The 16,672-nt window shown below is 44.4% G+C and overlaps 2 protein-coding genes across 8 annotated transcripts in view; one reads left to right on the top strand and one right to left on the bottom strand.

Moving 5' to 3' along the window:
• Positions 1-1,049, bottom strand: part of atp6v0a1a (ATPase H+ transporting V0 subunit a1a) — a 44,368-nt gene extending 43,319 nt beyond the window's left edge. For 2 of the 7 annotated variants that reach the window (XM_088906090.1, XM_088906085.1), the window contains exon 1: positions 956-1,049. The gene's annotated coding sequence lies outside the window, so the exon portion shown is untranslated. The remainder of the gene's footprint in view (positions 1-955) is intronic. The other 5 variants (XM_088906088.1, XM_088906083.1, XM_088906089.1 and 2 more) reach the window with 3 other exon arrangements.
• Positions 1,050-1,056: 7 nt separating this feature from the next.
• Positions 1,057-16,672, top strand: part of cavin1a (caveolae associated protein 1a) — a 32,747-nt gene continuing 17,131 nt past the window's right edge. The window contains exon 1 of the mRNA XM_088906109.1: positions 1,057-4,513. Within this exon, the coding sequence (XP_088762235.1) occupies positions 4,088-4,513 (426 nt within the window). The 5' untranslated portion in view covers positions 1,057-4,087. The remainder of the gene's footprint in view (positions 4,514-16,672) is intronic.

A 16,672-nucleotide genomic window follows, 5' to 3' on the forward strand; every position in this document is an offset into this window, starting at 1 on the left:
ACAGAATGAGTCCTCTATTATAATACACAAGGACGGCAGCAATTCAATCCGTGTAACCCAATAGGTTTCAATGCGCTGGCGTTTCTGCAGCACTGGCGTTTTTTAAAGCAGTCAAGGGCGCCATTACAATAGTGTGTCACTTCTACGGTTTTAAAGCACGTCATTCTCAATAGCCTCAATAAAAGTGGGCCAAGCGACATGAGGGTATAATTTTAGATCCCGTTTTTTTTTCAAAATGGTGAAATACAGTATTATTCAAACGTGTTTCTTGTCAGCTAGGAAACACGTTAATAGCATACAGCACTAGTACCTGGTTCTGCACCTTAATATCCCAAATGCAACCACTGTATGAATGAAAGACAAGGTTTCCTAACGCCATAGTCCATAATCTCCGTGCTAAACTAAATAAAAACTGTTCTTTTAAGAATTTTTTTAAGAGATTCCGAGAATCTCGCTATATGAAGTTGGTACATGAACGATCGTGTTTTGTTTAAATGAATGGGCTCACTTGACTATTTCTTCATTCAAGTGAAGTGGAAAAGGGCAAATTGTACTTAAGTAAACGATGCAGCAAGTAAAGTATTTCTTTTTTTTCCCTGAGGCGTAGGTTGGATGATTACATCTAGATAATGTGGGTGATGATTTCATAACAAGAGAACACAACACCTATGGAAATAAGAGCTTTCACAAAAACAGTAGTTAAAATCAAAGGTATATATGATAAAAACACACAGCTTGTACATACTAAGATCGGGTTGTGAATGATTACGGTACAAAGTAGCATTTACACCTTATTTACCGCCGTACCTTTGACCTAAGATCGGAGCAAGAAAAAAAAGCGTAATTAAAAATTCACATGGCACCGTATTTTCAAACATAATAACAAAGCGAAGACTTAAGAGCCATTTAATCTACTGAGGTGAGAAATATAAACAATAATAAGTCAATTTCCTACTGTAATTGAAGCTTTCCGACCTCCTTCTCCAGGAAACATCAGCTGATCAGCCTCTTCGCCCGCACGGCCTGACGTCACGAACGCGTTGACTCTGATCACGTGAGGGGGGGGCTGGCGCTCCGCTGGAGGACAGTCGTAGCGCTGGGCTGATTATGCCTGTCGCTGGCCGATAAGGTACAGTATTTCCATATCGTTAAACTGCATATTTAAACACGTCTTGGGTTTTAAGTACAATGTTATTCTCAAAATGAGAAAAGCACATCAAAAAATGCAAAACTTATTGAGCGTTTTAACCACTGCTACCTTTGAGGATGAGGATTTGGTCCAATCTGAAACCAGTGGAGTTGCACCTTAGTAATTTGTACCGATATATTATTTGTAGTTTTATTTGAGGTACTGGCTACTTACATTGGCAAAAAGCGAAGCACTTTACGGGGTGCAGACTTTCTGCTTATTTTTTCTCGTTCTTATAAATACGCGTGCATTTAGCCAAACATGAGTGAGCGTCTGTAAATGAATGACATTCACACAACTGTTTTCAGAGAAAACTTGTTTGACAGTCAGCATGAAGGAAAACAGAGGAGACCATAGCCTGTGAAGATTCAGTTATTACGAACTGGTCTGGAGGTAGTCCCCCTCCCCCACCATCTTGTCAGCTGTTTTAAAAGATTGGTAACACCTGTGAGCCGCTGAGAAATCAATCAAGAAAACCTGTTCAGTTAGGAGAGCTCTGATCCTTGAGAGATGAAGCAGCAATTCTGGGGACCAACATGCCTGCTGGTTTTCCAGCTGAGCTCTTTACTTAACTGGATCCATTGGTTCCATTAAGGCAGTAATGAGCTGATCGAGCTTGTTAAAACATTAATCCTTGCACTAATACAACACTTACCTGGTTTCCACTCAAAGCACTATACGGGTAATGGGGTCTCCCCTTCACCACTACTAGCTACACACTGGTGGTGGAGGGTGAGTCCCCATTACCCGTATAGTGCTTTGAGTGGAGTGTCCAGAAAAGTGTAAGGAATTATTATTATAATCAGGTATATTATTATATATATATGAACTATAGGGTTAATAATATGGTGTCAGTATGTGTTTAAAAGTGCTGTAGTCTTCAGCAGGGAGACACTGAGATTTTTTACGAGTTTGCTCCTTGTGTCTGATGTGTGCTTTGGCAAGCTACAGACAGCTTTGTGAAGAATCTGACACTGATGCTGTAATTAAACAGAAGTATATTTAGAAGCGCCCTGCAGCTGGCTTCATGTGAAAGGCCACAATATTGGGGCAAACGAGAAGAAAACAAAACTGAATCGGCAATCGCCTCTGACCCATTCTGGGTTCATTCGTTGCTGAATGGGCCGGCACCTGTCTGTCACACCGCTAAATGGACGCCGTGCTGCGTCCCTCCCCCGCCGCAAGAGAAAAAGACCGCAGGTTCGGAAAGAAAACGCCATCTGGTGGCCATCTGAAGAATAACATCTGCGCAGACAAGTCGGCTTGTAGTCAGTGTAGCGGTGTGCGGGGCTTGAAAAAAAGCAGCTAAGACGCTGCTGCCTCAGTGCTGTTTATCTCCGTTAGTAAAAATTAAAAAAAACGTGTTTTTGAGTTATGCACCTATGTCAGGGCTTTCTAGTCCAGTTTTGGTGACCTCGGTGTCTGGTAGCTTTGATAAATATTATAATTTCTTTAATTAGATGTGCATCGGCATTTTCAGTTGCAGCTTTCAAGCTGCTAATAAGATGCAGTAATGAGGAATGAATGTTTGGTGTTTTGGGGAGGCCCAGGGATTTGAACCCAGTCCCTCCTCAGCCACCAACCAGCACCCTGCAAGACGAGCCACAGCAAGAACCAAATATCACAGTTGCAATCAATCATCTAGAATCAGTTGAGAAAAGGGCTGGGTTAACAGACCGCTCAGCTGAACGCAGGCGAACCGCAGGTCAGCAGGGCCAGGATGGGGAGGCCGTGGAGGAGGTTAAGGAGTTTTTCGTGCTGTGTGTGCTCTTGGAGCGGTTAACTCTTTCCTGGGCCCCAGAGCTCTTTATTCCAGTACACGGGGAGGAATTTGCTCCTCGGAGTTGTGGCCAAAAATGTTTTCCCCGAACGCAGCCGAGCTCAACGCCCAGCCTGCTCTGTGGCAGGATAAACCTGTGGTCACCCGGCTCACTCATGTGACCTTGCCGATGAATGCCCCGCGCCTTTCTAAAGAGATCCTTCCCTTTGTACTCGCGAAAACAATGGGCGAGCACCACAGCCAACATCCGAAACTGCTGAGGTTAGGGCCGCTCGATGAGGATGGATATCCCACGTCTCTGTCCCTGCCTCTCCGCCTCTTTCTGCAGCGTGGAAGCTCAGAGAGGGGCAGGGAGACCCTTTCGCCAGTGCGCTCACATCTCACATCCCCCCTCAACCAAGCAGCCGCCCCCCCCCCCCCATCGCACCCCACTCCCCTAGCTGTTTCAACAGTTTACGCCTTTCCTCATCTCTCTCTCAGTTTAATTTCAATGTCCTGGGAAAGGGGGGGAAAAAACGCTTTGGAAAAAATGATCGGAGCTCTGGCTGCACATTCCTCGCTTAGCTGTGCCTGTGCTTGCATGTACAGAGCAGTCCTCATCTCCTCTCGAACTATTCCAACCATCCCACCCAGGGGGTGGGTCCCTCCGGGTAGGGAGGGGGGTGGGGAGGTGGGGCCGGGGCCTTTTCACACTACGGGGTGGAGCCGGCCAATGGGGGCTGCCGGGAGGGGGGGCTAAAAATAAAAAAAAATAAAAAAAAAGGTGCAGAAAGATCAGCTTGAAGGGACGGCTTGGCACAGCAGTGGCATTCGAGCCCGAGCGCACATGCTGTAAGTGAGAGAGCAGCTCTCCGCTCGCCGTTTCTCTGGCCTGCGTCCCAGGGTGAAGAAGACAGGAGGGAGAAAAGAGAAGAAGGGAAGAGAAAGAGGGAAAGAGAGAGAGAGAGAGGGAGAAGAAAGAGAAGGAAAAAAAGAGAGGAGGCAAGCCAAGGGGAAAGAAGACCTTGAATCCAGGTGGCACCTGGAGAGAAGGGGTTGATTCGGTTCGAAGCTCGGTTGCTGCTCCTGTAGATTTTGTCTCTGCGCCCCCCCCCCCCCACGCCCCGAGATCGACAGCCATGGCCGATTCTAGCCTGGACCTGGAGCGCGTGGCCCTGACGGACCTCTCGGACGACGAGGCGGCCGGCGACGAGCTGGCTCCGAAGGCGGACCAGCAGGTGAACGGGGTGATGGTCCTGACCCTGCTGGACAAGATCATCGGGGCGGTGGACCAGATCCAGCAGACCCAGAACAGCCTGGAGCAGCGGCAGCAGGAGATGGAGGGGGCCGTGACGGGCATCCAGAGCGAGCTGACCAAGCTGGCCAAGAGCCACACCACCACCAGCAACACCGTCAACAAGATGCTGGAGAAGGTGCGCAAGGTGAGCATCAACGTCAAGACCGTCCGGCAGAACCTGGAGAAGCAGGCGGGCCAGATCAAGCGGCTGGAGAGCAACGAAGCGGAGCTGCTCAAGAGGCGCAACTTCAAAGTCATGATCTACCAGGTAAGCCAGCTCCTCCGCCGAGAGCTTCGTGGTCAGTTGCCATGCTCGCTCCTGGTGCATTGCATTGGGGGGGGGGGTCATTGGGGGTAGATTTAGCATAAGCCACCTGCTGTCTGAATTCAGCAGCAATGTACAGAAATGCCCACTGGCACCCAGTGTGAACAGGATAGGTGCTAGAGGTCTGCTAAAGCATTAGGTACAATAATTACAAGACAAAGTAAATTCACAGTCCAGTCAGGGTAGCACTGTGAGACGCTACAGACACCAGAAACGCTGCGCTGATTCGAGCCGGCAGACTTTCAAAAGGCACGTCCTGACTTCTCCTGGTGTGTGTGCTGCAGAGCTCAGTGTTAGCTAAAGTTAGCAGGAAAACGATCATACGCTCAGAGGTGCTGTCTTGGTGTAGTCGTTTTGCAGCACCTTGAGCGAAAATTGTTGGTCTGAGCTGAAGAAGGGAGCTGCTGTGTGCAGTCCCCGAGGTGCGATGATAAAAGGAAGGAAAAGAGGTTCAAAGCTGGTGTAGAAAAATGAGGATCCTGTATTTGCTCTGCCAAGTTTTCACTGTTAAACTTCACCCAGTCAGACATGATGCTAAATAAGCCTGCTTTGAAAATTGCCAATGTGTTTTTTTTTGTATGTCAGTAGTCTGTTTGCTAGGTTAGGCGCTGGCTTCCCTGAACTGTGGTACTGCGGGATCAGTGTCTTGTATGATTGTTTTTTAGTAAAATACATTTAGGCGGCTTCAAAATTATAAAAGCACCAATGGTATATTGACAGATTAGTTATACTGTTAGTTTAAATACAACTAAAAATAATTTCACTGTTAGCCTGGTATGTGGTTTTCTGCTCAACCGAAATGCTTATCTTTAGCAGTGTGGAGGAGTGTGGAGGGTTCTAGACCTGTAACTAGGAGGCTGTGGGTTTGAATCCCAGGTGAAATACTGCTGTAGAACCATTAAGAAAGTTACTTCACCCACATCTTTACAGTTGTAGATTTCAATGGAAATGTAAGTCACTTTGAATAAAACGATCAGAAAAATAAATATAAATATCTTCTTCTAAATGGCACTAAATGTTGTTGTGTAAGTTTTGTTTTTTGCATGAAATGTATTATGAGACATTAAGGGTTTGGTTTTTTTCCAAAACACCAATGACAAACCCCTTAGGAAAGAGAAATAGTACATAGTAAATATGTACTACAGATGTTAATATTGTTAGTAGTAACAGGATTCGATTGCTAGTGGTAGGTATTATTTTTATATGAGGATGGAAATAAACCTTATGGACACTTCTGTTTTTTTCTCTTTTTAGAAGACATATCAGTTACTAGATCTTTAATTAAACTCTAGTTGTTTTGCCATTGCTGAATCTACCTATTGCACTAGTGCCTTTTATTAATTGTGCCCTTGATGTGTGTACTTTTGTTTGGTTACCTGTTCGTATTTTTGGAGTTGCATATTCTTATTCTGAGGTCATTGAAATCCGTGACTTAATCTGTATTTAAGCCTTATGGAAGCCATCTGTGGGCCTGCTTTGCAATTTCTTTTTCAGAAATGGAAAATAAGACTGTGATCAGGCTTTTAGGGGAAAAAAAGACCAGCTCAAAAGACACTGGTTTCAGCTCCAGTGCTGTTTCTCTTTATTGACTCGCATGCTGTAATGTCTAACAGCTTTCGACACAAACCATTCCGAGTTTCCACATCAGAGCTGAGCTACTTTTGACTCTGGCATCGTGTTTAATAATCTCAATCACTCCTTCCTCTGACAGTAAGCATGAGGACAGAAACCCAGCTCCTGGACTGAAATGTTATTCGTCTGTGTTGCCGCCTCTACACATCTCTTCTGGTAAAATAAATCAAATAGTAACTCACACAGCACATTGGATTCTGCAAGCCAGTAGTCTGAGTTCGTCTGGTATGTGTACAGGTTACGTGTAAGGCAGTTCGCGGAAATGTGATGAGCTATGCTCAGGTTTTTACTTTAAAAGTACAAACTACGAGCCTGTGGGAATCCTTCAATATAAGGGTTTTATTTGTTTTTTGCTTAGATCAGTCTTTTATCAAGCAAAACACAACACACATGCTAACCATGCATTGATTAAGATGCATTAATTAAGTATATTGCTGAAAGCAGCTCAGGATCAGTGCTGAAGTTGTAAATCTGGTCATGATCTGATTAGTAGATAAAGCACTCTAGTAACCTAATCTGGACTGTGTCGTTACATTCGGATTATATTTATTTTAAATACTATGTTGCCTAGTATTTTATCTTCTGACACCTTATCAATTGCTATTTACAGGCAGTAGCAAACTACAGTTCCATATTCCCTTCTGTCTTTTTTAAAAAGAAAACAGTTTAGATAACTTTGAGAAAGTGTTGGATTCACACATTAGCTTTAAAGCGACAGCAGGATTTTATGGTCCTGTAAAACGCAGCGTACCGTCTGAAAGAGCTGCAGTCAACTCATATTCTGGACAAGAACAAATTGAATTTCATTTGAATTGTAATGCCATTTCTTTCTGTAGCTTAGTTTATTTTAAGTTTCTACTTTTGAATTTGAAAGGGAAGTAATGCCCTGCCTAAATTTTGTTTTTGTACTTTAATCTGTGCGTTCCTGGACGTTAGTCTCAATGGGCAGCTGGATTTAGTGGGAATGTAGGATAGCGTACGGCAGAAGAGCACAATCACAGATAAATTTGACTCTGGAACAGCATGGGATGGTGAAGGTTCTGGACCAATTCACAGAGTGGGCTCATATCAATGCGGACAGTGTTTCTGTATCCTTGAAAAGCGCACTTCAGCTGCCTTAGTCCAGTCAACCTGGCTGTTTGCGATTGTGGTATTCATGGGGCTTGGCCTGTGATGGTGGAGTCCAGGCTGGACCCAAGCCCGCAAAAACTAGGATCAAATCCAGTCCTGCTAGCTCAGGAAGGCTTATGAAGAATCTTTTTTAACAATGTTTGCCTGAGAAAGAAGGACTGTTTATCTGTGATAGCCTTTCTAGATCCATATACAGAAGATTGCTGCTGTCTAAACACTACATCTGGAGGGGTCCAGCTGCAGAGCAAGCAAGGGATGACATGAAATAACTTGGAAGACTGACCGTGTATCTTGCAAAGCTTGTTCTTTGCTTTTTTTGGTGGGACCTTTAAGAGCTTTTGTAGGGTTTCTCAGTACAGGCGTTTGCAAACCTCTTCCCTTAATAGGAGGCAGGTGACACAGTGTGGATTCCAGCTGGGGTTGTTTTTGCAGCCCAGAAAACTAAAATACAGCAGCAGCAAAAAAAAAAAAAAAGCATCCAAAAAGCTCGTGTTCACCAGGACACAATCAGCAGCCACTCCCTCTCAGGGCTGGACTGGCTGCTCTATTTTCTGCCGGAGCTTGTGTGTCAGATTAAATGACAGTAATGAATCAGGCAGTCCTTGACGGGGGCGGCAGAACAGAGCTCACCTCTGCCCCGAGATGAGTCTTTCAGGACTGCCGCACCTTCGCAAAGCTTGGATGATGATGACGATGGTGCTGGCAGGGTACATGGTTTGAGTCAGGCGTGGGAGGAGGGTTAAATTCATTCATGAGGGGGCGATGGGGGGCGATGGTATTGCTTTGGATTAAAGGCTCAAGACTGGGAACTGGAACAACCCACTTTTCCTGGCCTTTATTATATGTTTTATATTTTTTAGATCCTATAAGCTCTACTTATAGGGAACGGACCTGTTTCATGGAAGTCGTGAATTAATGCCACATAGCAGATAGGATTGCAAGCTAATCCTCAAGAATGGGTTCCAAAGCGATCCCGACTTTGGAAATCCAGTTCCCCTTCTGAATGAAGAGCCCCAGATGGTCGTGCTTGGTTTTGTAGGAGTGCTGCCTGGGAGGCGAAGCTTGCTGCTTTTCACTATCGCGAGCTCCTGCCTGCCTCGTGAGCCACGTGCCTGAGACGGCACGCTTCAGACTGTTGGCCGGGGCCTTCCTTTCGCTCTGTGATTTGCTACACAGATCACTGCGCTGCCTTGTCTGCTCTGCAGGGACAAACCGCTCGATGGGATGAGCACCTCACTGCTTTATCTTCGGAACTAGGGCTAAATCAGTTCAAGCGCTGTGCCTGGCGTGTCAAATCAAGTAATCAAGTAATCAAAACCTCAGCCCACGAGACCCACAAGTCAAAACTCCATAACCGACAGCAGTCCTGCTTTAGTAAGACCCAAGAGGCTTGCTGAACAACAAAACTGCCCGAAATTCGAAGACACTGGAACATGTGACATGCAGTTTTGCTTCAGTTGGCCCCCTACTCTTCTGGAAGACAAGTGATGGTCTGCTGCCTGCACTGACATCTGACCAGAGAGTAGGAGTGCTCATCTGAGGAGCGGCTGTACTTGATTGACTTCATAGATTAAAACAATAACACAGGGGGCCTCCTCCCTTTCCTCTGCACTCATTAACACGCTGTAAGCATACATACGAGGAGAGACACACAGCATTCCAGGAAGGGGCTGACAGAGTCTGGGAAAGCCACAATACCTCCTGAGTAATCCGCCAATTTCAATACCCTTCATCAGTGGAGGCGAAGAGCATTCCTAGAGAACCAGTGGCATGCAAGATTCCTGTGCGATTAACTGGATCACCTCCAGTTAATCAAATAAAAAGTACAATGAAGAACCGGAGGGCACAGATGAGACAGCACGTCAGGAGTCATTCCCAGACGCCTCCTGCCAAACGGCTTAGCAAACACAAGCCAGACATCGCATCTCGCGAGTCTCGTCCTGAACCATATTAAGAAAGACGTACTCAAACAGCGTGCAAGATTTTCCCTTCATTTTTTTTTCCTTGGAACACACAAGATTTCTGGAGTACTGTAACACATGAGTCCCAGGGTTATAACCTATAAGACAGTTCAGAGCAAAATTTTGAAAATACTAAAAACATCATAATTGTGCCTAGAGAGAATACTTTGTTTTTTTATTTAAAGCGTCAGCTGTGTTGAAACGGCAGTAGTGATTGAAGCATGCTGCCTGTGCGTTTCTCTGTAACGGTGCCTGCATGAAGCAGCGCTTCAGGCTGGCACGAGTGTGCGTGTTTTACCACTGTGCCAGCTTCTGTGAGTTAAGGAGCTGGCACAGGGCAGGTACTCCCTAAGAGACTCCCTGTACTGCAGCTCTACTGGCTCCCTTTGTTTAAGGAGTTTGCCTTGGACTTGGCCGTCTCTGTTTGAGAAGATGATCGGAGGACAGGGATCCTGAGTACCAAGTTAGCACCCTGATTCATGTGCTTGGCATTCCCCTCCCTCCCCCCCCCCCTCCGCTTGGAGGAAGAATTAATGTCTGACATGTTACACATTTCAGCTTTGCATGAAAGGGGCTGGGTAACCTTTTGCAGAGCAGCAAATGTGTCCAGCTGCCAGACAGACTTGCTCTTTTCTCATCCTTTTTTTTTTTGTGCCCCAAATGAAGAGCAAAGGCAAAGAAACCGGCAAGCACCACCCACATCTTTCAGGATGGAAATGTAAGAGAGCTCGAAAGAAGTTTAATAGGTTTAGTTTGGATTTTGTGACTTCGGGGGGTTCGGTGTGTTTTTTTTTGTTTGGGAAATGTAGAATGCGCACTGCTTCAGTTTTAGTTTTATCAAAACGTCCTTTAAGATTTCTGTTTACTTCAAACCCTATTTCTAAATTTGCTGTTACACTTGATAATCCCCCCAGACATAAGTACTGATTGCTGTACTTAAGTCAAGGCAAGACACTCGCAGGTGTAAAGTGTTTGTTCAACAATTAATTTATTTCAAACTTTATTGTTAAATTTATAGAAAATGTTGTATTTTTATATGTATTATAATGCATAATGTATTGCTTTCAGACATGTACTTCTTGCATATTAAGTTACAAACTCACGTACTGCTGATAAAAACCTTAATAATTAAGATTAAGGTATTTTCAAAACATAAAAAAGTTTGAAGTTGCCTTTAAGTTGAATCTTGTGGATGGGGAATACAGGTGTGTGACGGCATTCCTGGAGTATGCATTTAAAATAACCTTCAGGTCATTCCTCATTAATCTCTTCTATAAGGCTTCATTTTTTTTTCCTTATCGAATCCCCTGCAGCATCATAGACAGGTGCTAACCACCCATCTTGAGTTGAAGGTCGACAAAATGAATGTTCTGCTTGCCTTGCTCATCCCCAGCTGTCCCTGATTTTATTTTCTCTGAAACTGAAAAAATCCACCTTCGAACACTGTGGAAGATGATCCAAAGTATTCCACCCACCCATCCATCCATCCATTTTCTGACTGATTCATCCAGCTCTGGGTTGCAGGGTAGCCAGAGCCTATCCCAGCAAGCAGCATACAGACACTGACACGTGCGCACAACAGGGACAGTTTTCCCAGAAGCCAATCAGCTTACCAGTATGTCTTGGCACTTGGGAGGAAACTGGAGCATCAATACAGCAATACAGGGAGAACATACAGACTCCACACAGACAGCACCCCAGGTCTGAAACTGAGCCCAGGGCCCCAGCGCTGTGAGGCAGCAGTGCTGACCACTGCGCCACCATGCCACCTTCTGAATTATTGCATCATAGTTTATTTTTACACCCTGAACAACTGAGCAGAGCTTTGAAACCAGCAGTCAGCCACATTTTCCAGCATTACGTAATAGGAGGAAAGTGGGGAAAAAAAACTCGCTCGTTCCCACTCCGTCTTTTTTTACCATAATTTTTCCCTCGTCCGTCAGCTGTGAACCGGCCCATAAAAGGCGAAAAAGTATAAAAGAAAAAAAAAAGTTATTTACAGTGGCTAGTCTTAGCAGCCTCTGTTTCTCAAGTTAGCAAACGAATGCTTTCTTGGCAAAAACAAGATCAGCTTTGCCTGCTGTTGTTACAAGAGGCCAGGGAATAAGGGACACATCCACCGAGCAGATGGAGAGAGGAGAGAGCTGGAGACCAGTCAAAATCGCATTTAGGAGGGAGGCCACGGAGAAAGACTCCAGTTCTAAAAATAGGGACAAAAAAAGACTTTCCTGATTGTCCGGGCCTGTGGAAAAAAATCATCTTTAATTTCCAAGGGTTTTCCTTGCTTGAAATGAGGGGCTGTTCCGAACATTGCCTAAACTTTATCAGACATGACTTGCTTTCCTGTGCGTGTGCTCTCGGTTCTGTTGCTCACAAACCCAGGATGTTTGGAACGTGTTAATTGAGAATCATTAAGGTGCCTTGAGTTCAGAGGGTAAATGAGCTGCGCTAAAAAAGTAGACCTTGATTCCCACAATACCGTACAAGGGGATGATTTAAATGTAATATCCGGAATGCTTTCCTGGGAACAACAGCTCTAACCACATTCGGCTGCTCCAAGACAAGGCCGACATCCTGTTATGTAGGAAAGGACTAAAATAAAACACAATAACTGCAGCCTTATAGTCCATCTATCACATTCACAAAAAATGTTTGAAGAGCTCTGTCTGATGTCCATCATGGTTCTGTGTAATGTTTTTGTGTGGTGCAGTGGTAGTGGACACTACTGAAGGTTTGGATAGGAGGTTGTCGTGTAGCTTCTGGGCAGGATTATGGGATAGCCCTTGTTCAGCTTCCTGTCTCCAGCTGTGTGACAGGCTGCATCAGAGGGACTGGAGACTTTGGCCTTAAACACGGTAGTTTCATTAATAAAAACAAAGAACACAAGGGATTCTTGCATGCTACTGTACATAAACACTCCTTCTTCACAGTAATACTTTAACACAAGAAGCATTTTCTTTCTCTGTCATTTCCTTCCTGTGCTTAATTCTCTGTGGCTGCACTGCCCAGCATCTTAAAGTCCAGTGCCCGCCCCCTGGTGTAATTAATTGACTTACTGCTCAACCAATGAGTGCAAGGCACACCCCGACATTCTCGTGCTAGGACTCCAGATAGTTTTTGCACTGCCTCTGTCTTTATTTCTGGTGGCGTATGTGTATAGCATTGCACAGGGCCCCGCAGAGATATTAAGGCCTACTGGTTTACTCAAAACTGCTGTGCACACCATTTCCTTTTCCACGACTTTGTCGTAAAAGGTAAATGAAACAAATTCCATTTCAGCACGGAGAAAGAGTGCGGGAATTCTACAAATCACCCACTTAGGTTCCTGAGAAACCTTTTAGTCACTGGAGCAGAACCAGGTGGCCTGATGTCGTCTTCTTTGCTGTGCTGAATGGTGGTCAAATGCAGATAAAACTGCAGCAGACGAAGGAATTTGGAAAAGCCTCCAACGTTGAATGTGAAGCAGTAATCCATGCGCAGTTTTGTTTTGAAGGGTGAGGCAAGGACAGCAAGGTTCAACAAAACAGCAAATCCCATTTTCCCGTACGGACAAGAGGGGCTAGAGCCCCCAGAAGCACACTCATTCTCGTGGCTATTTTTAAATATTTCTGCGGTGGATTAGGGCGATAAACCCGTCCTGTTAGTTGTGCGAGATCAAGGACAAGGCAGTGTTTTTCTCGCCTGTGCGCTGTGAGTGGGGGGGGGGGGAGCATGTTTCTGTTCCACCAGCAAGCAGCTATTAATAATCCCGTGTCCTTATGGCCATTCTGTTTGTCGCGGCAATTCCTGTCAGGGTTTCACGTGCATGTGAACTTGAAACAGGATCGCTTCTATTCTGAAAGAAAGAAATGTATTTAAATGTAACATGCGTGGTATAGCGTTACCACCTCGCAGACTGGTCAGGGCTGGAATGGGGGACCTCAGGCTGCTGCTGAAGAGGTGCTGGTGGACCAGTAGATGGTGCCAAAGTTTCCAGTCCCATGCCCCCAGTATAGGGTGACTGGCAATGTGGTGATGTCAAAGGTGTCACCCTTCTGATAAACCGAGGTCCTGACTGTTTGGGTCTTAAAGGTCCCTTGCCACTGTTTGTAACTTGAGGGATTTGGAGATCTATAAAGTTTTCCTTTAATTCAATAGGTGAAGACATTTCTATCTGTTGTGTTGTGAGGCATCACCCAGTTTGGTAAAGTGTGTCGCTTGCTCTATGCTATTTGGGATTCTTTGGGGGTGAAAAACACTGCACAAATGCAAGGAATTATTCTGTTTTAGTATATGGCATGCCTCATACAGCAAGGCAAATTTCCATGGTACTTTTGAAGTGTTCCTGGTGCTTTAACATTGCATACATTTAACATTTGAATTTAACAGTGTGCATTAATACAGTATGTTTGCCCCATCTTCCTATTCTTTACAATACTTTCTCCATGATCTCAATGGGCTCTCTTTCACCTCACTCTGCCTTTCCTATGGCTAGAAGAATACACTGTGATAACATCAAGCCTGATTGTCTGGGAAAAACACAAAATAAAATTCAACTCATCTCTTTTAGTGTTTGGTTGAGCGGGGCAGAAAAGGTCACAGTATTCTGAGAGCTGAATCTGTATCACCAACTCTTTTAGTACTTTGTGTGGCTTATTTACTACAATGATGTAGTCACTATCAAGACAGTGCAGGCATTTGTGTTCATTACGTATAGGGTTCTGTAAGTTTCCACATATTTGAGTCCACAGTCTGAGCTGCTTATTCAAGACATGTTTACAGAGTTTTTGCTGATGGTAATTTAATAAAACTTCTCCCTTTCTGCAGTGTTTTTATTAAAGGATGAATTTCTTTTTCCTGGACACCACCCCATAAATAAAGAACAGGGCTCCATACAGATCTAAGCAGAAGCAGAAAGAAATGCTTTGTGGTGCCCAGTCTGTGTTCTGTAGCAGTAACATGCAATAGACATAACAATCGAAATTACCCCATAAAAGCATTACGTACTGCAGGTGAATTCGTTTACAGAAAAGATTCTTCATCATCCAAACACAGATACCTGGAAAGATCCCAGGAATGTGTTCTTAATCCTGAACTTTGGAAGTGAGGCTTGGAACTGAGGTTGAAGTCTTCTTTGACTATGTAAAAGAGTAGACCTGCACTTTGATTCCGAATGCAGGATCTGGAATGATCTGCTTTCAAGGGGTACTTCTTAAATTAGAGCCAACCGCAGAACTGATCGACTGTCTGCCAGGCTCAGAGGGCAGTGCCCAAACTCTCCCCCCGGCACTGGAGAACCGAGGAAGGAACTCTTGAATGTATATATTTATTTTTATTCTTCGTACATATATAGTGGTCTGTGTTTGTGGAATACATAAATAGTTGCAAAGGAACAAGTAATAGGTTTATTCCATGCTGAAAAAAAGAAGAAAGAAAACACAACGTTTCGGCCGTGGAGCCTTCTTCAGGTGTTCAGGTGTCTTCTTCACCTGAAGAAGGCTCCACGGCCGAAACGTTGTGTTCTCTTTCTTCTTTTTTTCAGCATGGAATAAACCTATTACTTGTTCCTTTGCAGCCTACGCATGCTGACGCAGCTGCCCACCTGAACTACATAAATAGTTGCCATATGTGCATGATACTACAGGCTCAGTGCAGATCTGGAATTGATTTGTGAAGCTTGTATTGAACAAAGTGAGGATGATATTTCTAGGTCTCTTGATTTTTTTGTTATATTAAAAACACGACATGGTTCGAGACGAGTCTACCAGCGAGACGTTGCTGTCAGCTAAATTGACAGCTCATGGCTCGAGGCAATACATTGGCAGTGCTCTGGTGTGAACATTAACTCAGCCCCTTTGAAATGCGCAAATGGGTAGAAGTCAGAAGTTTCCTCAGCCACATCTGGAGCAGCAGCTCAATGTGTTGGGACTTGCCCTGCAGGGGGAAGGAAAGTATGGAAACAGAAAGGAGGAGAAAGAAAGTTCCAGGATTTTAAGATGGGATCTGACAAACGCTGGTTACATGGAAATCAGGAGCAAAGTTCTGCACATACCATTCCAGACGTTCAAGCACACAGCCCAGGGAAAGATCCTTGATAAGAGCTATCACACAGCACAACAAAACACATCCTAATAAGAACATGTGATTGGTGACAGTCCTAGGACGTTTTTTGTTTTTGCTGTTCAGTGTGGTGTTGTCTGACATTTGTTTTATGGTGTTTACTTTCTCTAAGAATTACACATAAACCACAGACTCGTACTGTTCATGTATTTATATGTGTGTTGACACACAAAAATATAACAGGGTTCAGCTCATAACATTTTAAAGGATTTTAGTTTGCTTTGGGATGGGACTAGTTCTCCCATCAGGCATTAGGAGGTGAGTGATGTAATGAGGGTTCCAAATACAGTACAACACTCTGGAATGCAGGCATCATGGGAGTCTGAGAACCCAGTGCCTCATGGGAGACCCTGCAACTGAGAGAGATGGTCATGGGTCTCTGGATGGTTATAAATCTCCCCGAAAGCTGTGGTGCTCACGCCCACTACAATCGGAAACCAAAACACCACATCACTATGGCAACACAGTCACCAGATCCAAGCTTTTGATGACTTTGGCAGAATAGACTGTGTTTGCCCAAGTGCTAAACGGAAATTCTGATACAGGCGAAGATACCACTGTTTTATCTGTTTCCTTTTAAACCAGAAATCTGAGACAATTTAAGCCAAACCACTTCCCTCAAGGTGAAATGAAATACTGATGTCATTCTGGACATCTGGGATCTCTTCTGTATGGCTTTGATGTATCAGAAAAACTCAGCTGCAAACAGTATCCCTGGTAGTGTTAGAAACGGCAAGTTGGCAACTGATTAATTGATATTAACTATTATAAAGAGGAATCGTAGCTATATTTACCACACCAAAGCTTTCTATACAGTAAAGTGAGCAGTCTTGATATCAACATGACATGTATCCGACACAATACCAGTCACTAAAGGAAGGCAGCTCCAGTCCAGCAGAATCAGGAATTTGGCTTGGTGTGTCATGCATTCTTACTGTGGTGGTAAATGTTTTCTCAACATGGGCAAAAGAATTCTTACATCAGGAGACTTCCATTATTTTTTTCAGGAAAGCCAGTGATTGAAATATTTGTGTTTAGATGTGATGATGAAAGAATCCCTTGGAGAATTGTTTCCCAGAGCTCCCGGGAGATCACCATGGTAACATGTGTTGTTTTTTCTTGTTTTGGGGCAAAACTACATTTGTTTCGGGGCCAAACCGTTATCACGGGGTGGATGCTGGCTAGTGTGTGCTGGGCAGCACAATGGACGTGGTTCTCATTTCAACAGGAAAACACCAGCCAAGCTGCCTGCAATTTAACCGATAAAAAAACTCAAAGG

Source organism: Atractosteus spatula, chromosome 26 (assembly GCF_055471065.1).
Source record: "Atractosteus spatula isolate fAtrSpa1 chromosome 26, fAtrSpa1.hap1, whole genome shotgun sequence".
NCBI classification, from domain to species: domain Eukaryota; kingdom Metazoa; phylum Chordata; class Actinopteri; order Semionotiformes; family Lepisosteidae; genus Atractosteus; species Atractosteus spatula.